The sequence below is a fragment of the Gadus chalcogrammus genome, chromosome 10 (genome assembly GCF_026213295.1).
Source record: "Gadus chalcogrammus isolate NIFS_2021 chromosome 10, NIFS_Gcha_1.0, whole genome shotgun sequence".
NCBI classification, from domain to species: Eukaryota; Metazoa; Chordata; class Actinopteri; order Gadiformes; family Gadidae; genus Gadus; species Gadus chalcogrammus.
Window position 1 is genome coordinate 9218724 of NC_079421.1, and position 22555 is coordinate 9241278.

Genomic DNA, 22555 nt, shown 5'->3' on the forward strand with positions numbered 1-22555 from the left:
TTCCTTGGGAGGTGTTTCAGGCACGTCCAGTGGGGAGGAGACCTCGGGGAAGACCCAGGACTAGGTGGAGAGATTATATCTCAACACTGGCCTGGGAACGCCTCGGGATCCCCCCGTCAGAGCTGGTCAATGTGGCCCGGGAAAGGGAAGTCTGGGGCCCCCTGCTTGAGCTGCTCCCCCCGCAACCCGACCCCGGATAGGCGGATGACGATGAGGATCAGGATGAGGATGAGGGATTCTCTCCCATGGTTTACATAGGAATGAATAGGCGCCATTTTTAATCCGTTGTCCATTTTATCCATGGACATATTAAAGGATGGACCACAGACCGAAAATGGCCGCCCATTCATTCCTATGCAAACTGCTCAGTGGCGCAGGGCAACACATAGACATCATATAGGATGATGATGTCTATGTGACATCCTATATGATGTCTATGGGGCAACATACAGGAGCGATTTGCTTCCGCGTTATGGGGCCAAGACACGTGACCTATTCCGTGACGTACAGGATGCAGAGATCTTCTTCTTCTTCTAGTTTAGTGGTGGATCATAGTTTTTCCCCATATACCGCCACCTACTTGACTACTACACAGGAGTTTGTGACAAGGACGTTGGCAAATGATACTTTAAATCATAAAAATAAATTCAAAGAAAAAAACAAACTAACGAAACAAAATAAAACAAACTAACAAAAGAAATGAATAAAAAAAAAAAATATATATATATATATATATACTTAAGGTTAAATTCTTCTAATTAGGTTAGTATCTTTTAGCTAATTTATCAGCAATTTCATTGCCATATATTCCATGGTGGGCTGGAATCCAACAGAACTGAATAACTAAACCAAGGCTTATAATATTTAAAAGAAGATGCTTTACCTCTATCACCAAATCTTCACGTATTGAATTATCTGTTATAAAACAACCCATCTAAGAGCGGTTATTATTGTGGCCATCTCGATTGAGTATACTGATAAAGTCACCCACTCTATATCCATATCCTTTTTCAAATTCTGGAATATATATTCCAATACCACATTGTCCTTTGGGATCTTTAGAACCATCTGTAAATATTTTCAGATATCCATAGAATGAAGTATTTAAATAACTTGAGCAGGCATTAGCAAAACTTTGCTTGGTGAGATGCTCGCTTTTTCGAAATGGAATAAGATGCAGCTGGGTAGGCGCTGAGAGGTGATGCATGAGGCATGATGGTGGCACGGCAGACAAGTAGAGGAGCATGATGGACTGGGATCTGATGAGGAAACAAAAAAGATTATCTAACTTAACCCTAACATAACTAACATATCATAGTAAACGTATGTAGGCCTAAAAAATTCAGTTCAATGTTATTGCTTAAGAAACAGATTCCTTCCAACTAACTATTTACGAAAAATGCATTCAATAATTTATATAAAAGTAAATGTTTACATATCGACCAGCAACGAAGTTGGAGTAGCCTACCCAAATAATGAATTGTAATACACCAACATTGTCAACTGTCATACATAGCTAACCATAACCCTGTCATACATAGCTAAACAAGCAAATGAAAATGAAATACCTACCAACGCAACTGAAATGTTAATATTAGACAATTAACAATATTATGAAAATGACGTAGGTCTCCCATAATCATTCAGGTAATCAATACGTCCGTGCCTGTTACAGCTATTTCAATGATATGTGTGTTATATATCCGTGTTCAACACCATTCATGTTAAGTAAAAGGACAAATCTCTGACTTTGGAAGTTAATGGAGTTAATGGAAGTTAATTCGGAATTTAATTTAATTCGGAAGTTAATGGAGCCGTGCACTTCAAAATAGGTCCATAGCAAGGAGCCGTTTGTTTCAGTACGACTCCTTTCAGCTGCCCACCCAACATCAACTGCTAATAAAACGCTTGTGGAGGCGTTTTGAAAAGAAAAAACTTACATTTTTTTAGAACAGGGTAGAAAGATAATTATGAGCCTTTGATTGATATCCAGACATTTTTTGCGGAGACACAATCCTGTTCCCCACTTGTATTGGAGTGGACGGCGATATCTACTTCTGGGCCACATGAAATGACGGACCCCCGTCCACTGCCAGCTTAAACAGCTGCAATACCAGAGCCGTGTTCGAAATCGTTCCCTATTCCCTATATAGTGTACATGATTTAGTGCACTATATAGGGAATAGGGAACGAGAATTCGGACACTACGCTGAACATTTCTAAACGTCATTTGCGTCAGTAAATGCGCCGGGTATTTGTGTGACGCAGACAGATGCGCCCACATCATGTAAACATACCAGGCACTCACGAGGAAAGCTGGAGGTTGTATTGATGTTGAATGTTACATTTCCTTGTTCAAGTATTTTTTTATTAATTTTGAATGTTAAATATTCTATGTTAAATCCCAAATAAATTGTTGACATTTCTAAACGAAAGCCGGAGACTCCATCATTAAATGTATTAGTTTTCGCGGTTATTCAGCTTCTTCTTCTCCTCCGGAAAAACACGACCGCATTGCATTGTGGTATACGGGAGTAACATGTAGGGAACATCGTATGTACCCTATTTTAAGTCCACTATATAGTGCCCTATATAGTGGACCACTGAGAATTCGAACACCCTACAAAATGGCGTGCACCCTATTTAGTGCACTACATCCATGATAGGGAACGATTTCGAACACAGCTCAGGCTTGGCCTCTGAGCACTGGTGGATTGCGGAAGTAAGCGCCTATCCTGGGGGCCTGATTTTATCCCAGTAGATGGAGGTACTGCAACTTCAGACCAGTAGGGGGAGGTACGGCACCTTTTTGGTGGTTGTAGCATAACGTGAAGAAGAACGAGGAGACCAATGGAAATGTGACAGGAATCTCTGCTTATAATCTATCTGTGTGCTGTTTGACCGACGGCGGTGAAGATGTTTCCTAGTTTTGTATTTCCATTGCTTTTGCTCTTTAGTTTTTATGATATGCCTTCTGATGCGCAGAAGAAAAAAGAGGTAAGGTTTACTTTTTTTGTAATGAATTCGAAACGTTCAATCGTAACCCAGCGAATTCGATTACATATTCCGGATATAGATTACTTCCAACTACTGCACATCAGAGCGCGACCGAGTGTAGTTAATATATAATCTATAATATCCTTAGTTATGGAATTCAAGTCAACTTCATGTTTGTGTTCAGATAACACGGACCTATCTGTATATTTAGTGGTCTAACTCGCAGTTTATATTTGATCTACTCGAGTCCGAGCCTAGATTATTGATACACACATTCTGAGGAATGCAAAACAGGTTTTGAATCATTTAGCCCTATCCTTGGTGATATGAAGATGTGTTTTTACGTAAGGTTACCATTAATGTTCATTCCAGGTGAGGCATGACGCTAGGCCGACTTTACCCAGGTTTTGAATGTGCATTAGCGACGGGTACCGTTGTGGGACACTTCACTTGTCAGGCTAGATACATTTAATTTCCCCGGATTTTCATATGGTTGAAGGTCACCATTTATATTCAGTTTTCTAATAAGACAGTTAGGCTACACATATTATGCAGGGCTCTCAAGTCTCACGCATTCGGCGTGAGACACATGCAATTCAACCCATGCACACGCTCGCACGCCACACTTCGTATTTCTCACGCAGAAAAATTGCCAGTATAGCGCCCACCAATTTGCGCCGCCATTTAACAGTGGAACAGGTAGGAATCAAATGGATTCCCCGTACGTAGGGTAACCAGACGTCCTCTTTTGCCCGGACAAGCCCTCTTTTTGTGACATTTTTTTTAAAAAAAAGTGTCCGGGAGGAATTTCAAAATCGTACTGGATTTCATTACAAAGCCTCATGCATGTTCGTTCACATTGAATTTGCGTTGCGTTTCTCTGGGTCGTTCACAAACTAGTGAGGCTACACCCTCCCCTACTCAGTTCTGTTCACTTTGCATTGTTGGAAGTGAGTAGGGGGAGTGGTTAAGTAGAGCCTTCAGATTGGACGGTTTGACTTTAGAGTTACCGTCATACCGTATTGTTTCATAGGGACAAACAATAACAAATTTCTCCTACAGGGGATTGATGAAGTTCTATCTATTGAACAGAAAGAAACACTTGTTCATACTTTACACACTTTACCACAGCATTGGCCTACTGAATGCAACAGATATATTTTAAGCGTTGGACTGAATGCCACATAAATAAATGTATGTTTTTGCACGTTTGCAATGTTTAAAATTTCAGGGAAAATGATATGCCTCTACTGGTGTTGCTTAGGCCAATAGCCTTTTGAGGCAGTGTTGTTTCTGAATATTAGTGTTAAGGGCCAATTATGCTTACTATCCTACATTAGTCAACATGTCTCTGGACACATTGTATGCAGTCACATGTTAATATCCCACACATGTTAATTCATTTTGCTCTCAGAAAGTTGCAAGACACTGACCGATATGTTGCGGAAAAAGGTTGTCCAAAGGAATTGTTATAAACACAATATGCTTTGTTGGATAATGGCCAGCACATAAAACATGTATTTAAATATAAAGTACACATCTTTACGTTAGAAATTAGCCGTTTTGGACTCACCTGGTCAGAAGCTCAGATTACCCCCCAGTAGATTTGTTGATACTGAGAAGAGTAGTAGCTAAAATAAACCACAAATGTAGGTCAGAATCTATCACTAGTAGAAACTATTTAATTGTTTGTTTCCCGCAGACGTTGCTGTCTGAGAAGGTTGGTCAGATGATGGAGTGGGCGTCGAAGCGCTCCATCATCAAACTGAATGGAGACAAGTTCCGTCGTTTTGTCAAAGCTCCTCCCAGGAACTACTCTGTAGTCATCATGTTCACAGCCCTACAACCTCAGAGACAGTGCGGGGTCTGCAGGTAAGACATGAGTACTGAAGTAAATAATGGGATTGCTGATAACTAACACTTAAAGTAATATTGTGTTTTAAATTGATCAGACAGGCTGATGAGGAGTTTCATATATTGGCCAACTCTTGGCGTTACTCCTCTGCCTTCACCAACAAAGTTTTCTTTGCATCTGTTGACTTCGACGAAGGATCGGACGTCTTTCAGATGGTAAGTCGATGTTCAATCAACCACTATTTATAATGTACTCTTAACAGTGTTACCAACATGGTACTGAAGGGCTGCTTTGCAAATGGTATACAAGTACACTGGGAATGGACAGTATAAAACAGTGACATCATATTTTTGAGGTAGTAGCAGCAGTAGTAGTAGTAGTAGTAGTAGTAGCAGTATATATTTCCCTAATCTCTGAATGTATGTTTAATCCTAATTTCGACCTTTCTTTTCTAGTTGAGTATGAATTCTGCGCCCACCTTCCTTCACTTCCCGGCCAAAGGGAAACAGCGGAAGACGGACAACTACGAGCTGCAGGTCAGAGGGTTCGCAGCGGAGCAGCTCGCCCGCTGGGTGGCCGACAGGACCGACGTGCACGTGAGTGGAGAAACTGAAATCATGTGGATTCACATGAATTGGACTAAATTAGTTTGGCGACACAATATTCAGAAATGCATTGCTTGGTAGGTACACAATTCTCAATTAGGAATGTGAAGGCTTTGTAGATAGATAGATGGACAGATCTTTATTTTCCCCTTTTAGTAGCTACTGTGGCTATCCAAGTGGCTAACATTACGTTGTATTGCATTTATTTAACATTCTAATTCGACCTTACGTTGAACTCACACCGAAAAAGGCACTCCGCAAATCCATACGAAGTCAAGACGCGTTTAGAGGCCAATCTTCATTCATAAATTCTCGTGGAATTTCGCTTAATGCTTTGTTGTGAGAGCCAATCAGCGCCCTCCGGAGTGAACCGCAACATTGAGGAGAAAGTGATTGTTGCCATATACTGACGCTCTATAATATAATATATATATATATTAGGGGTGTGATGATACACTCGGCTCACGAGAACGAGAGGAGACGAGATTTTAAGAAAACTACAATGACAAAATATATGACTGGACCAACAGACTTTTATTTAACCGAGTTGCACAAGCATTTTTAAATGTTTTATTATAACTCATTACATACATGAAATTGAAACTAAAACTAAAATTTATAAAAGAGTAAAATAAATTTAATTAAATAATTCTCTTTTTTTCAAGTGCAAACAATATTATGTGCGAAACCAAATCAAAGTTCTACTCCATCAATACAGAGAGCAAATAGTGCAAACAGAGTCTGACCAAGTATGTCACTGACAACTTGGTATTGTCCGTGTCATAGATATATATATTAACTAGATGCCTCGTCCGCGGTGCTGGCCAATGGAGTCGAACGTCACCACTGCTGGCGGCCATCTTACCACAGTAAGCTGCTCACCAATAACATTGGGTTGGTAGTGATTCATGTACTTTTTAAATAACCATAGCTTGCTCAATTTTCGACCGATTTTCAAACGGTTTGGTTTGTTATAAACGTCAGAGATGTAGGTATGACAGTACATACTTATGAATAATTGTTAGGTTCTAAGAAAAATAGAATAATGTTCTAAAATGGGTACAAGATTTCCCCTTACAAATAAAGAAAGGCTGCATGTTGAAATCCCCACCCTGTACAGAGATGTATTTATGTAATTATATATAACCATGTGTTTTCATATGAAATGAACATTAAACAGAACAGATGGTTGCAATAAATACACACATGCACAAGGTATTCATGTTATTTATGTTAAATCAATATATGGTCTACTAAAACTCAGAAAAAGCTAAAGTTTGTAAGAAACCAAACCGTTTGTAAATTCATCAAGATTTCAGCGAGATAAGAGTATTAGCGTTTGTGCAGATCACTGATTAACGTCCACTACAACAGATTCCACCAGAAAGCTTTACTGTGGTAAGATGGCGGCCTATGGTGACGTTCTAGACGCCGCCGTAGGGCATCTAGTTAATATATATATATTGTCCGTTTCTTATCAGTCACTCTACTGCCATTCATCATTAGTGGCGGGGGCATCTTCGACGGTAATACGGGTATTTTCCGACGTCATTCTGGCTGCCTATGGCTGCTTCTCCTCGTGTGTGTGTGTGTGTGTGTGTGTGTGTGTGTGTGTGTGTGTGTGTGTGTGTGTGTGTGTGTGTGTGTGTGTGTGTGTGTGTGTGTGTGTGTGTGTGTGTGTGTGTGTGTGTGTGTGTGTGTGTGTGTGTGTGTGTGTGTGCAATCAATATTGACCTTGTATCATATAACGTTCACCCAAGAAAATCCGGTTTGGGTTCACTGGCTCTTGAATGATTAATTAAACTAACCCAGTGGTGATAGATGGAACCCAATGGAGATAGTACCCAGGGGTTTCCCAGTTGTCTAATTGTGTTGACACTATCTTCCAGAGATGTGGACTCGAGTCACATGACTTGGACTCAAGTCATGATTTTGATGACTTCAGACTCGACCTGAAAAAATTACGCATGACTTGTGACTAGGGTTGCCGCGGTATACGGTATTACCGGTGTTGAGGCCAACACCGTTTACTCAGTGTTGCACACCGGCAACACAAGTTTTTTTTTTTTTTTTTTTTTTTTTTTTTTTCGGTAAAAAAAACAAATTCAGTAAAAATGAATAATATATAATTATAATTAAGAAAATTAAAATGTAGAATAGGTCACAGTTCTGCTCTGTGCGGGAGAATTGTCGCGCCGAGAATTGACGTGCTTTCTTACAAGACCGGTAACCATAGCAACGCTGGTAAACAAACCCCGCAAAGCCCAAACCCTACGTGAGCTCCCCGCGCTACGGCCATCCGGAGGCGCACAGAGCTTTTGGCCGTGATATTATGATACATAAAATTATATTATACTATTATATATAGATTTAAGACGCCGAGAATTGGCGTGCTGCCAGCCGCTGTCACCGAGTGTGAGAGGAGAGTTGACGGAGAAGATGGCGGTTGACCTATAGTTTCAAAGTTAATACCGTTTATACCGGTAATGGGGCTGTCACTTTTTCCAAAAATGAAATTCGAACGAATTTCGAATGTCCATAATTAATTTGAATACATTCGACCCCCCCCCCCCCCCCCCCCCCATAGAACACGACAAAAGTCTTGATTTTTTTATGTTGCTCTTTTTATTTCTTGTGGAAATCACGTATACCTACTGAATTCATAACAGCACAGGATAAAACACATCTTTGATATCACATTTGTAAACACAACAAGAGGAAGCTCCGACACACAAGTGCGGCTGTCTTTTACACATTAACAATAACTGCTCGGAGCGCGATATGCGGAGCGCATGTTGACCATGGCACACACAGCCTATATAAACGAACAGTCTGTGAGGCCGACCTCTAACACGGCATGCTGCTCTTTTTATTCCTTACGGAAAGAAAATGACTTTCACATGCCTCTGAATTCATATAGGCTTACATAGGAGTTTAAAAAAAAAAACTCTAATAGAACATTTTTAAATAAAGAAAGGAGTGCGCCGATTTTAGCTAGAACAAGGCAGCATGGCCGACTTAATTTCTTAGATTATTGGCCAGAAAAAAAAGTCTGTCGACTTGGGCCCTGTACCACGAAGCTCGCTTAGAGGGTTAGCGAGGTATGTTGAGCTCCAAGCCTGGGTTAGTTGTACCACGAAAGTCGATCTCTTTTAGCGTCGCTGTATCACCATGGTGACTTATGCTCGCAACCAAACCTGGTCGGGAGCAGTTTTTCGGCTTAGTCTAGCCGGAGATCGGCTACTTAAATCGGCGTGCGCAGCTTCCTAGCCCCTCCTCTGACAATGGCGTCACCATTTGTGGGGGTTCCCGTGGACCCCGGCGCACTTCTCGTACAGGCGTCTCTCCGGAGACAGAGGGTTTTACGGGACAGAACCGATCCCTTGGCATTGTCTGACGATATTCAGATTTCAGATTTTATTGTCATTGTGCAAACAACGAAATTGGGGTTCTTCATGAGAGATACAGATTCTCATCAGAGGGTGTTCGTTATTTGATCGTCATTTTGGACCTTATGTAGACAATGATTACTGTTGCGCATTGTGTCTCCGTGACAGTGTGCTAGAGTGGAGGTAGCGCGTCAGTCTTGAATTTCTGCGCGGGGGGTTCGACTCCCAAGTGATGCAAATTTATGTCAAGCTTAAAAAGTCCTAATTCTCATGCATATGGAATACTTATTCACTAAAGCTTATGGAATTATATTTTTGTGCTTATTTCGAACTTAAACCCATATTTTCAAGGCCGTGCTGGCACCACATCTATGGGGGTAAAATGCATGATGATAGACCGGCGAAATTGAACCCCGGTCGCTGGCGGTCGGGTCTTATACCAATCCATTATGCTAGAGCCGCTACCTCTCGGCGGTCAAAAACATGCCATACATTTCTTAAATAGGGTGTATTTAAAGTGAATTCCCTAAATGATAGAATAAGGCAGGATGGACGTTGCTTATGCATTTTAAAATCATCATCATTCTATTTGGATTAATGGCGAACAATTCTGCATTTGGCATAGTTATTTTACAGACAATATGCAGAATATTTTCACTTATACGCATAGAGACTGCTTGATCTATCGTAAAGGTGAGAATGACGCAAAAAACGCCCCTTTCACGTGAACGCGCACTGAACCTAAAGCGGAAAACCTGGTTCAACTAATTGAATCTAAAGTGAGCTTCGTGGTACCATTTAACTCTGAGAACACGCGCTCGGAGCGCACAGACGTTCCTGGCACACACAGGTACTCACGCGCCAACTTTGAAAGCTGTGGGTGCCTGTGACACCCTGTATCTCTCCACCAACTGAGCGGGTTTTTATCTGCGGAGAGAGTCTCCTTCAAGTAGTCTCGCAGCTCTCCGTTACCGCTGCAGCTGCTTCTGTCAGCCGTGCTGTATAAGTCCCCAAACAGGCTGCCCATCGCGCCCAGCGCAGCAGCGGACTTTTCTCCCTGTCGTGTGCGATCCGTGTCGGTCTCCGTTTCAGTGAGCTCGTGTGAGAGGCTTTCAGTCACGAGATGTTTCTGTGCAGGGGAAAGGTGGACTAACCGGGAGAAGCGGGGATCCAGGAGGGCCGCTTTATTGAGGAGAAGCCACTCGCCGCTCTCTTCTATATAGCGCATTTTTACAGTTCGAATGGAGAATTACACTTCGAATTCGAACTTTTCACCCCACCTTCGAACGAATATTCGAACTTCGAATAAAAAGTGACAGCCCTAACCGGTAATACCGGTGTTGACACGAGCGTATTACTCGGTGTGAAAAAGTCCACACCGCGGCAACCCTACTTGTGACTCGACTTAGACTTGACTGCTATTGACGCGAGACCTGACTCGGACTTCGCCTCCTTGACTTGTATTGACGTGACATGTCTTGACAGGGCTGTACAGTGCGACAGTTTTGATCGCATTTGCTATTGAAATATTTAGCGTGCAAAGATAAATACAAGTCCACTCGCACCGGTGCGAAAGGGTGAGAAGGACCCGTGCCGAAAAAAAATATGTCTTTCTGTACGGCTTTCAATGGCACCACTAAGCGCGAGTGTGTGGGAGCATGATGGGAGCGTTGAATGTTGGGAAATGTATTTTGAGTTATAGGCTCGCCTGTTCCGCTCGACTACTAAAAAAACGACATTTCCCGAACATTCGCACGTTGAGGAAGAGGCTTTGTAACGGTCGCGGGAAATTCACTTTTTAAGCAAAACAGAAAAATGAAAAGGTATTTCCCTGTAAGTTCTTCTTCATCAAATAAAGATGGAAACTTGTAAAAAGAATCCACGTATGGAAGAGATTGACTCGGCGACCACAAGCACGGAACCGGCACCTTCGGACGAAACCGACTCCACCCATGACTCCGGCTGAATCCGAATACTTAGTACATACTATTTCTGTTCAGTGTCTACTACTTGAAGGTACTACACTTCACAGTGTAGTACGGTCTACAGCTGTGCGTAGAACGCCTCTGAACGCTTCCGAACGTCGCCGAAACTCCACCGGATGTTTGGAGATGACGTATCTCCCCTCAGATGCCGGCAAAATTACCTTGATAAGTTACCTGTTTTCCGTCTTGTCATCGTTGCTATTAAATAAAAAATTTCTCTTTTTACTTAATTACTTACTTTACTATTTTACTATTTTACTCTTTTTAATGTCTCTTTTTTTCGCCGCTTTCTACGACGTCTTTCTGGTGGTGTCGGGTCAGCCATCTCTTCTTTGTTCGTTACCAGACTCCGGTTGCATTGTGGGATAGGGTAGTGAACTCCGTGGTTTACTTTGGCGGTAGTACGCATTCGGAAACGTCTTCCGTACTACACAATGCGTACTGAGCTTTCGGACGCGCTATATTTTTGGCGTACTACAAAATGCATACTATATAGTAGTCAAGTATGAGTATTCGGATTCAGCCTTCGTTTTGTAAATATTGCCTCGAGGTAGGGGAAAGGACATCAGAGGTTAATAAATAAGTGTTTGTTAAATTTGTAATAATTACTTAATTTTGTTGAATGTGTTCACCACTTCTGGCTGCTGTTGTGGTGAACACATTCAACATAGTCACTTTACTATTTAATATGTTCATTTTCACTTTACTGTTGTTAAAATTGTTCATATAGTGTTACTTTTGTATATACGTCCTATTCTGTTCATATAGTATTTTTATTTATTTGACTAGTATACGTGCTACCAAAATTATTTTTGTGCTACTGAATTTTTTCACTTGCTAGCACCAGTGCTACCATTTTAAAAAGTAAGCGTACAGCCCTGCTTGAGTCAAAAACGTGTATTGTTTTAGATATCTAACATATTTCCCGCCTGGAGGGCTAGACACCCAAGAGGCATCCACATCCGTGAAGATGAAAAGAAAACGGCGAGTGAAGACAAATCTACACTTCAGTGTTTCCCCTATGGTGCTGAAATATGACCGCCGCTGCTGAATTTCTTTTTTTTAACAAGAGGAGAGGAGAGCTTCAGCTTATCTCTTTAAAATACGAATGTTATATTATTTTGCGCTACGCAAAATAATATATCATTCCGTGCGCTACGGACGCTGGATATGCGCTTCATAACCAGGTCAATTCACACACTTGTGAGTAAAGCATGTAAAAGGAGAGGAGAGCTCCGTCTTAGCTCTTTAAAAAACGAATGTTATATTATTTTGCGCTACTGACGCTTCATATCCAGGTCAATTCACACCTGTGGGTAAAGCATACCTATAAACGGAGAGGAACTTCCGTAATGTTACAAATAAAATGGCAGATTCTGATTTTGCGGTTCAATAGATCAGCAGTGAAACATCGTTGCGACCAGGCCCGGTTCTACGGGGGTGCATAAACATGCATTGCACCCCCAAAAAAATTGTTTGCACCCTCAATTGAAAAAAGGAGAGATTGAAGTTATTTTTTATAAATATGATAAAAATAATAAAATATTTCGAAAAAACAAATTGTAATTAATCTTGTGACAATTTCCATTGAATACTGTTTATTTTGTTCACTAAACCGATAACGTTATTATTATTATGACAGGTGCGCGTGAACTGTGGCCCGGCCAGCGGCCGGCGTCGTGTGCAAAATGCGCGAATCCATGCATATAGTATACCTATGGCGCGCACGGCAGTGACATCAAACTTCTTCGGCAGCAACAATTAAGCATTTAGCAATGGATATCCGAAAATGGCTCAAAAAGAATACCGTAGAAGTATCAACATCAGACATTAACCAGAGCAGGGAGGAGGATGGATCCTGTGCCCCCCGGTGGATCAAGTATGCCACTCTCTTGGAACCTCCTACAGTCTCCACTTTGCAGCTTGTTGTTCATGAATACTGGACAACATGGGACAGTTTGAGAAAATGGCTGCTGAAAGCCTGTTGTCTACATACTGGTAGGCTGCACAAGTTACAATTTGAATGACATTGTAAAATCTTTGTTCTCACAAAGCTATGTCAACAACAGCTTATTTTATTAATGGATTAAATGTATTCTGTTCATAAGAACCCATATTTGCCAGTTCTGTTTTTATTGTATTTATTTACAATCTTGTGAACTTTAAGAAAGGCACTATGTATTACTGATTACTTTTTGTGAAAAGAACATTACTAATTGGGTTTTATCTGTCAGCATTAAAAGTTTTGGGCAACAGAATAAGCACTTATTGACATTAAGTGGTTCACATACAGGTGCATCTCATAATATTTGAATATCAGGGACATTTTTGTAATTGAATTCAAAAGGGGAAAGTTCCATGTAATGTTTATAAATTCTATATTTTTATTTTCTGAAAATCAATTGTTAAAACAAATTATTTGCCAACTTTTGTATGTACAAAAGTAAGTGAACCCTGCACTGCATTGCTTAAATCGACCAGGTAAACACAATCAGGTGGGACAAATGGAGTGATGAAATGGACCAATGTAATGAGAGATCTTTAGGGAAGCAATTGGGCGGCACTAGATAAAACAGGTCAAACCAGGTAGGTTTAATAATAATAATAATACATTTAATTTATAGTGCCCTTTTCATCCGAAGATCTCAAAGGGCGACAGGTTAAAAACAAAAATAAAAATAAAAAGGGGGTTTTAAAAACATCTAAGAGTGCGAGCCAAAGGTTTTTTTAAAAAGAAATGTTTTAAGACCTTTTTTAAAACAATCAGTGGATTGTGGTGCCCTCAAGGTGTCAGGGAGGGCGTTCCACAGGCGTGGGGCGGCAACACTGAAGGCCCTATCTCCCATTGTCCTCAGTTTGGTTCTGGGTATGTGGAGGAGGTTAGAGTGAGTGGAGCGGAGGGAGCGTGTTGTGCTATGTGGGTTTAGAAGTTCTTTGAGGTATGGGGGGGCATGTCCATGGATAGATTGGTGAGTGAGGAGGGAAACCTTGTACTCAATCCGGGTGGAAACCGGAAGCCAGTGGAGTGAGTGGAGAATGGGGGTAATGTGCTCATGCTTACGCACTCTCATCAGGATCCTAGCTGCAGAGTTTTGTACGTATTGAAGCCTCTGCAGGCTCTTGCTAGGGATCCCGATGAGTAGTGCGTTACAGTAGTCCAGTCTGGAGGAGATAAAGGCATGGACTAGTTTTTCGGAGTCTGAGAGTGAGAGAATGGGGCGGAGTTTGGAAATGTTGCGGCGGTGATAGAAGGAGGTCTTGCAGAGGTGGTTGATATGGGATTCAAAAGTGAGCTGGGGGTCAATTTTTACACCAAGATTTGTTACTGTTGATGAGAGAGGGATATTTGAGCCAGAAAAACTGATGCTGGTTATGGATGATGATTTGGTCTGGTGAGAGGTGCCGATCAGGATGGCTTCGGTTTTGGCGCTGTTGAGTTGGAGGAAATTGTGCTCCATCCATACCTTTATCTCCTCCAGGCACGTGGTGAGTTTTGATGGGGATGACGGTGATGTTAAAGGTGGGGTGGCAGCTGTGGCATTGACATAGAGCTGTGTGTCGTCGGCATAGCAGTGAAATGAGAAACCGTGGCGGCTGATGACCTGACCAAGGGGGATGAGGTAGAGGATAAAGAGGATGGGGCCAAGGACTGAACCCTGGGGGACACCGCAAGTGACTGTGTGTGGGTTCGATTTGGAGGGACCCAGGGAGATGCATTCTATCCGGTTTTTGAGGTATGACTGAAACCAACTGAGGGGAGTGCCAGTGAGTCCAGTGGTGAGGTGGAGGCGGTTTAGAAGAATGTCATGGTCGACTGTGTCAAAAGCAGCAGAGAGATCCAGAGGGAGGGGGAGCCAGCGTCGGATGACCTCAGGAGGTCGTTTTTAACTCTTACGAGTGCTGTTTCTGTGCTGTGGGCGGAGCGGAAACCGGACTGGAATTTTTCATAGAGGTTGTTTAGTTTGAGGTGGTTTTGAAGGTGGGTGGCAACTGCTTTCTCAAGTACTTTGGATATGAAGGGGAGATTGGAGATGGGCCTGTAGTGTGATAGGACTTCTGGGTTAAGGGTGTGTTTTTTGAGCAGTGGTCTGATTATGGCTTTCTTTAAGACGGGGGGAACGTGACCAGTTTGGAGAGAGTGATTTATAACGGAGGCGATCAGGGGACTTAAGACTGTGACATGGGTTTTTACCAGGGAGGTTGGGAGAGGGTCCAGGGCACAGGTGGAGGGTTTCATCTTCCTGATGATGTTCTGCACCTCTTCTGATGAAACCACAGGAAAGCAGTTTAGGGGTTGTGAAATGGCATATGTATATGGGGGAACGGTTTGGGTGGGAGGACCAGAAAGAGCAGAACGAATATGTGCAATCTTTGATTTGAAAAAATCCATGAAGTGATAGCACTGTTCTTCTGTGGTGCCAGTAAGTGGGGGGGATTGTGGTTTGAGAAGATGGTTGACCGTAAGGAAGAGCCGTTTGGAGTTTCCTGGATTGTTTCTGATGGCGTCAGAGTAAAAAAGTGACCTTGCCTCTTTAAGGGACTTTGAATACTGTAGTTGGTGCTCCCGGTAGATTTGATTGTGAACAGTGAGGCCAGGTGTTTTGTATCGCCGCTCAAGGACTCGCCCTGCTGCCTTCATCTTCCGCAGCCCATCTGAAAACCAGGGAGCTGGGCGGGTGAAGGTGACTGCTCTGGTTTTAACAGGTGCATGGTGATCCAGGAGGCTACTCAGATGGCTGTTGTAGAGGTCCACTGCTTCGTCAGCTGATGAGAAAAGTGTGGAGAGATGCTGAAAGACTGCTGACAGGTGTTCTTGGTTAATGTTTTTGAGATTTCTAAAACTGATATTTCGTCTAGGCTTGGAGAGGCTGGATGAGGTTGGCAACTCCATAGAAATGATCTTGTGGTCAGAGACACCAAGGTCATACACCTGCAGGTTTTTGAGAGGGGCAGAGTTTGTGATGACCAGGTCCAAAGTGTGCCCCCTGGTGTGTGTGGGGACATCAACAAGTTGCTTTAAATTAAAGCAGTCCAATAGCTGAAGAAATTCAGCAGCAAAGCGGCAGGAGGGGGTATCGACGTGGATGTTCATATCACCTAAAATGATAACGTCGGCAGAGGATGTGCAGAAAGTTGTGAGAAGATTTGACATCTCAGGGATGAAAGATGTGTTCGGTTTTGGTGGTCGGTAAATAAGGAGGAAACAGCACAGAGGAAGGGGGCTTACATTTAAAAGCAAGGCATTCAAATGAAGAGAGTTCAGGCAGGGGCTGCAGAGATAACTCCAGATCACTGCGATGGATGACCGACAGGCCGCCACCACGACCTGTACTGCGGGCTTTCTGGAGGTAGCTATATCCTGGGGGACAGCTCTCATTTAAGGAGGAGAAAGTATCTGGTTGGTGCCAGGTCTCTGTGATGCACATAAAATCCAGACATTTATCCAGTATATGATCATGTATTAGGCAGGATTTGTTGCTGATTGATTGGGCATTAAAAAGTTCAATTTTGCTGCTGGATGAAGCAACACATCTTGGCAGTGGACGTAGCAGACTAGAGTCCACTCCACGTTTTCCATCCAATTCCCCGAGAGGTGTTGCCATGGAGATGCCCAAACTACTTATCCAGTAGGAGACAACGCTCTGATGACGTATGTGAGGTGCGACAAAACGCGTGACTGACCAGTGAGCCGGGATGGCAGGACTTTTCGGTGGGTTGAGGAACTTTCTTCGGGAGCCTCTGTGGATATAGCGCCGACGGCGGAGAAGTCCAAGTTGTTTAATCACTGTAATGTCCGGTGGAGTGAAGACATTTTTGAGATTCATCAGCTGGTTGACGGAGTAACTCAACATAGTGGTGCCGGCGGCAACGGGGGGAAAAGTACACTGCAGGTAGTGTGCTAGCAGCAACAGGTAGGCAACCGCTAGATTTGAAAAGGTCTACTGGTCGGACGCGGATAGTGAAATAGTTTAAAAAGGTTAAAAAGATTAAAAAGATTAAAAAAAAAAACAATTTAAAAACAAGACAAAACAATGTTGTTTTGGCTCGACTGGAGAAGCGGCGAAACAGAGAGCGCCAGAGTCCTCCCCAGCGTCAGTGCTCTACGGCTAGAAGGTTTAGGCTCACCAAAGTGAACCCATTCAGGTTAATCACTAAATGTGTCCCACCGGATTGTGTTTACCTGCTCGATTTAAGCAATGCAGCACAGGGTTCTCTAACTTTTGCGCACACAAAAGTAAGCAAATTGCAATTTGTTTTATTTGAATCTTTAACTACAAAATTGATTTCTGGAGATTTTTTTTTTTGAATTGATAAACACACCTGTTATTTAATGTTAAACATACTGTTATTGATAAAAATCTATTTATAATGGTTAAATTAATTATTTCTAATTAAGCTCAAGAGGTTCACATACTTTCTAGCATTACTGTATGTCAACCACAGCTTATCTTAGTTATGTATTATGTTTAAAGAACCCATATTTGCCAGTTGTGTTTTGAATGTATTTATTTACAATCGTGTTAACTTTAAGAGGCACTATTACTGATTACTTTTTGTGAAAGTAACATTATAATTGAGTTTTATTGTTGAATGCAAGACAGAGAGGCAGTACAAGAAGCCATGACATTTACTGGTTCACTTTGGTAAATAGAGATTTTTTTTTTTTAATTGATAAACACCTGTTATTTAATGTTAAACATACTGTTATTGATAAAAATGAATTTATAATGGTTAAATTAATTATTTCTAATTAAGCTCAAGAGGTTCACATACTTTCTAGCAGTACTGTATGTCAACCACAGCTTATCTTAGTTATGTATTATGTTTATAAGAACCCATATTTGCCAGTTGTGTTTTGAATGTATTTATTTACAATCGTGTTAACTTTAAGAGGCACTATTACTGATTACTTTTTGTGAAAGTAACATTATAATTGAGTTTTATTGTTAAATGCAAGACAGAGAGGCAGTACAAGAAGCCATGACATTTACTGGTTCACTTTGGTAAATAGAGAAAAAGTTTGAAAGTGTTCTTTCCTTGTTCAGCTAAAATCAGTTTTATTTTTAAGTTACAATGTGAACGACAATGTACAATTATTTGCTATGTCAAATATCCTGCCACAATTTAATAAAAAAATTGTTATTTTTTCATTGCAGTCACATGTTTTTTTTTCAGTGTAGAATTCAGTTCTTTTTTACACCTCACACATATCAAAAACCTATTTCATATCCAAAGCTTATATCAATAATATATCAACATGTCAGTAGAACTACCAAGAAGTGCTTGTCTATCTACTGGTAGAAAGGCCTGTGTAAAAAGCGAAGTCTGAACTGAAGCTGGGTAGCTGGTTTTAGTACTGGACTGGTGCACCCCCTGTAATCTCAGATTCTGTTCTGGAACCGGGCCTGGTTGCGACACAATTGACACCTCTAGTTTAATGTAGTAACCTAGAGAACCAGCTACAACATTGTTTTCATCCAAACGAGCCATCTTTAGCGAACGGTGAATTGCATTGGCTTCTATGAGCTGTCGGCTTTCAGCCGCGAGTTTAGGGCCGTCTGCAAAGTGCAAAACTGAAAACTAAAAAAAAATCAATAGCGTCGCCGTTATTGACTCTAGAGCCCCAGAACTTGTTCCATAGATGTATGGCCTCTTTATGGTCCTACTACAATCTTTAGTTTTTAAAAATATATGTCTTCTTATTTCTGAGAATTATTTATTTAGCAACAATTTCAATAGCGTCGTCATTATTGACTCGAGAGCCCCAAAACTCGTCCCATAGAGGCAGGGCCTCTTTATGGTCCTACTACAACCTTTGTGATGGGGAGAGGGGAGGGAGTGGAAAGATGCATTGGTTTGAGGCACAGAACTTTTCGATTGTTGTAGTATTTGTGTTATGTGATGTTTGTTAAATAAATTTAAATAATTGTTTTAAAGATTATACTTGGATTATGTTCAATCTCTCCATATTTCCCCTGCTCATTACTGTGCACAGATGTACTGTATGTACACCCTTCTGGTGCTGGCAGACACATAGAAACCAGTGCAGGGGTTGACACTAACGGTTGCCCGCTTGCCCGGGGCAAGTAAAAAAATGTTTTGGGCAAGTTGAGATTTTTTCTGGTTGCCCGAACGGGCAAGTGGATTTTGGGTGGATGTTAATATAAAAGCTATTTATTCAAATGTTTTTAGAAACTGCAGAACAACCTTTTGTTCCGCAAAACCACACAAAATAGAAGTATTTGCAATTGATCAGCGCGCTGTCTTCTCTTCTCTCGGAAAGCGAGTTAACAGACACGCATCGCTTCAGTGCGAATATAGCCCCGCCTTCTGTCACTCACTCGCAGTGCGGTCTCTGGCAGTGATTCGCTAAAGGTTAGCCAACACAGCTAACATCTCAAGTGCAGCACCTCCGCGAACGGTTTAGGTAGAAGTTAAATGGAGTAGTGATGGAGGAGTGCAGTTTGGAAGTATTTTGGATTGAGGCAAATTATCAAGGAAAGTCAAGAACACGGTTTTGTGTTTCATAACTGTGCACATGCGTACAGCAATAGCGATCTTTTTCACGAAATTGGACCCTCACAAACTACTGTATTTGAAAGCTGAGCCTCCACTTATTCCAACAGTACAAACCATATCATTCTGTGACTAAAACTCGCAAATAACAACTTAAGAAGAAACGTCCCCTTTTCTTTTAACAACCAAAAATGAAGTAGGTATTACCTTTGTGATTTTTGTCCACAAAGTTGATTCTGATCGAATAAAACCACCATAAACAGATTATCCAGTATCTGGGCCAAATTTTGCAACTTAACATGGTGTTTTCAATCAATGAATAAGAGAAGGTTTCTTAGGAAATAGGTAAATTGCCTTCAATCAGAAAACATATTCTTCAGCGCAATCTAGTGGCCATATATTTATTTGCGAGTGTTTGGCTTGGTGCATTCGATTGCCCTGAACTTTAAATAGAGGTGTCAAGTGTCAAAATTGTAAGATATCTACCTTATTTGTGTCTCATAGTAAGACAGCGCTCCCAACTGATAACGACCAACTGATACTGATAATTATTTCAGGTGGAAATGTCATCTTCTACTTATGCTGTGTTCCATGGCTTTATTCACTTTAACCAAGTATTATCCCCATTGAATATTTCACTTTCACAACAATCTTTGTTTTGGCCCAAAGATGACATTATCGCCCTTGCAGTTGTGGAGATATAATCTCTTTACTTTGGGTATGTTCTTTCCTGAAAAAAACGTTTCCCCTGATATCGAAAATGGTATAGAATATCAATCTTTTCCCAGGAATAGTGTTGAAGTTAGAAAATCCAGTATCGTGACTGACAACCCTACTAGAAACGCGATTGTGATTATTCAGTTAGAGCTAAAAGAAACTTGAAAGTTAAAAAATACATATCTTTGCTACTACCTCTGACATTTAGTTATGTACATTTGCATCAAATCATGCAGGTCTACATATAACTTGGCGATAGCTTGCAACTGTGGACTGAAATCACTTCATGGCACGATGTGACCGCTCGATAAATAAGTAAACAAAGAGAAGTTTGTTATTTTTTAAACACGTGTGGAAGCTAACATTCAGCTTCAGTCTGAGCTAGGATGATTTTTCTGAGCCCCCCCAAAACCAGGCCGGGTGCCTGGTTTTGGGGGGGGCCCGTTCACGATTCTGATTATAATTTGGGCAAGTGAACATTACATTCGGGCAAGTTGAACCTGACCTGTACTTGCCCGATGGGCAAGTGCTTTTGAAACCTTAGTGTCAACCCCTGCAGTGGTGGCTCGTGGTAAAAAATGTTGGTGGGGCACAGTAATAGACAGGGGGTCTGGGGGATGGCCGTATACCTATTTACCTACTATTCATTCAGATTCATAGCCTACATCCTGATTTGCAGGGCCTGGACAAGCTTACACTGCATATACAGACCCAACTTTATGGCCATTCCACCAGCCATTGCGATTTGACCCATTTACATTTAGGGCATTTAGCAGACGCTTTTATCCAAAAAGACTTGCAATAATAATAATAATAATAATAGTAATTCATTTTATTTAAGGGCGCCTTTCAAAGCACCCAAGGTCACCTTACAGGGCAGTTTAAAAACAGAAAACATAATCAACAATCATAAAAAACACGAACAAGATACATTGAACAATTTACATAAGTGGGGTGAGATGGGTTAGGTGGAATATGTCAGTTTAAAAAGATGTGTTTTGAGACGAGACTTAAAAGTGGAAAGAGTGTCGGAATTACGGATGTCAGGTGGGAGGGTGTTCCAGAGGTGGGGGGCAGATCTGCTGAAGGCTCTGGACCTCATGGTAACCAGGCGTGCGGGAGGCACAGTGAATTGAATGGAAGAGGAGGACCGGAGAGTGCGGGTGGGTGTGTTGGTGTGTAGGAGTTCACAGATGTATGGAGGGGCGAGGTTGTGGAGGGCCTTGAAGGTGAGGAGCAGAATCTTGAAGTGGATGCGGGTTTTGACCGGGAGCCAGTGAAGCTGCTGAAGGACAGGGGTGATGTGATTAATGGAGGGGGTTCTGGTGATGATGCGGGCGGCAGAGTTCTGGACCAGTTGGAGTTTGCGGATGGACTTGAGGGGGAGACCGAAGAGGAGGGAGTTACAATAATCGATGCGGGAAGTGACCAGGGTGTGAACAAGGATGGCTGTGCTATGGGGTGTGAGGGTTGGGCGGAGGCGGTTGATATTGCGTAGATGGTAGTAGGCAGACCTGGTGATGTTATTGATGTGTGCTTGAAATGATAGTGTGCTGTCGAGGATGACACCCAGACTCTTAACCTGAGGGGAGGGGGAGACTGAGGTGTTGTCGATAGTGATGGAAAAGCTGTTTTGTGAGGGTTGATTTGGTGCCGATGAGGAGGACTTCTGTTTTATTGCTGTTGAGTTTGAGAAAGTTGCAGGTGAACCAGGATTTTATTTCTTGTAGGCAATCGGAGAGGGAGGTGGGAGGAAGGGTAGAAGTGGGCTTGGTGGATATGTAGAGCTGGGTGTCATCCGCATAGCAGTGAAAATGAATGTTAAATTTACGGAAAATATGGCCAAGTTGAAGTAGATAAATGATGAACAGGAGGGGGCCTAGAACAGAACCCTGGGGAACACCGGTAGTGACTGGAAGTGACTGGGATTTGAAAGTTTTGAGTTGGATGAACTGAGTACGGCCGGAAAGATATGATTTAAAGCAGTGCAGGGGTGTGTTTACACCCCTGTCAGTGATACCAATGGAGGCCAGTCTGTCAAGGAGGATGTTGTGTGAAATGGTGTCAAAGGCCGCACTCAGATCAAGGAGGATGAGAATAGTGAGGTGTGCGGAGTCTGCTGCCATGAGAAGGTCATTGGTGATTTTAACCAGGGCTGTCTCTGTGCTGTGGAGGGGGCGGAAACCAGATTGAAATTGTATATTACAATAAGTACATTTGTCATAAGAGTTCATCAATATATCGCTGTCGGTACAGAAAGGATGTTCATAGAACCAAGTGCAAGTACAACAATCGCTAGGCTAACCAATTCCCTGTGTAACAGCGATGATAGCAGCTACTGCAGTTGGTATACAGTTAAGTACTATAATACAATACAATACAGTGTACAATGGTGGCCAGAAGGGGGAGGGTGGCTATGCAGTGTTGAGGTGGACTCTGAACAGGTGAGTCTTGAGTCTTTTTCGGAAGATAGTGAGCGACTCTGCGGTC

The 22555-nt window shown here is 42.0% G+C and overlaps 1 protein-coding gene across 1 annotated transcript in view; it reads left to right on the forward strand.

Annotated features, from left to right (window-relative positions):
• The first annotated feature begins 2722 nt into the window (after window positions 1–2722).
• Window positions 2723–22555, forward strand: part of LOC130390095 (magnesium transporter protein 1-like) — a 31482-nt gene continuing 11649 nt past the window's right edge. Inside the window, exons 1-4 of the mRNA XM_056599812.1 lie at window positions 2723–2997; window positions 4700–4869; window positions 4950–5067; window positions 5308–5448. Coding sequence (XP_056455787.1) covers window positions 2917–2997; window positions 4700–4869; window positions 4950–5067; window positions 5308–5448 — 510 coding nt within the window. The 5' untranslated portion in view covers window positions 2723–2916. The remainder of the gene's footprint in view (window positions 2998–4699; window positions 4870–4949; window positions 5068–5307; window positions 5449–22555) is intronic.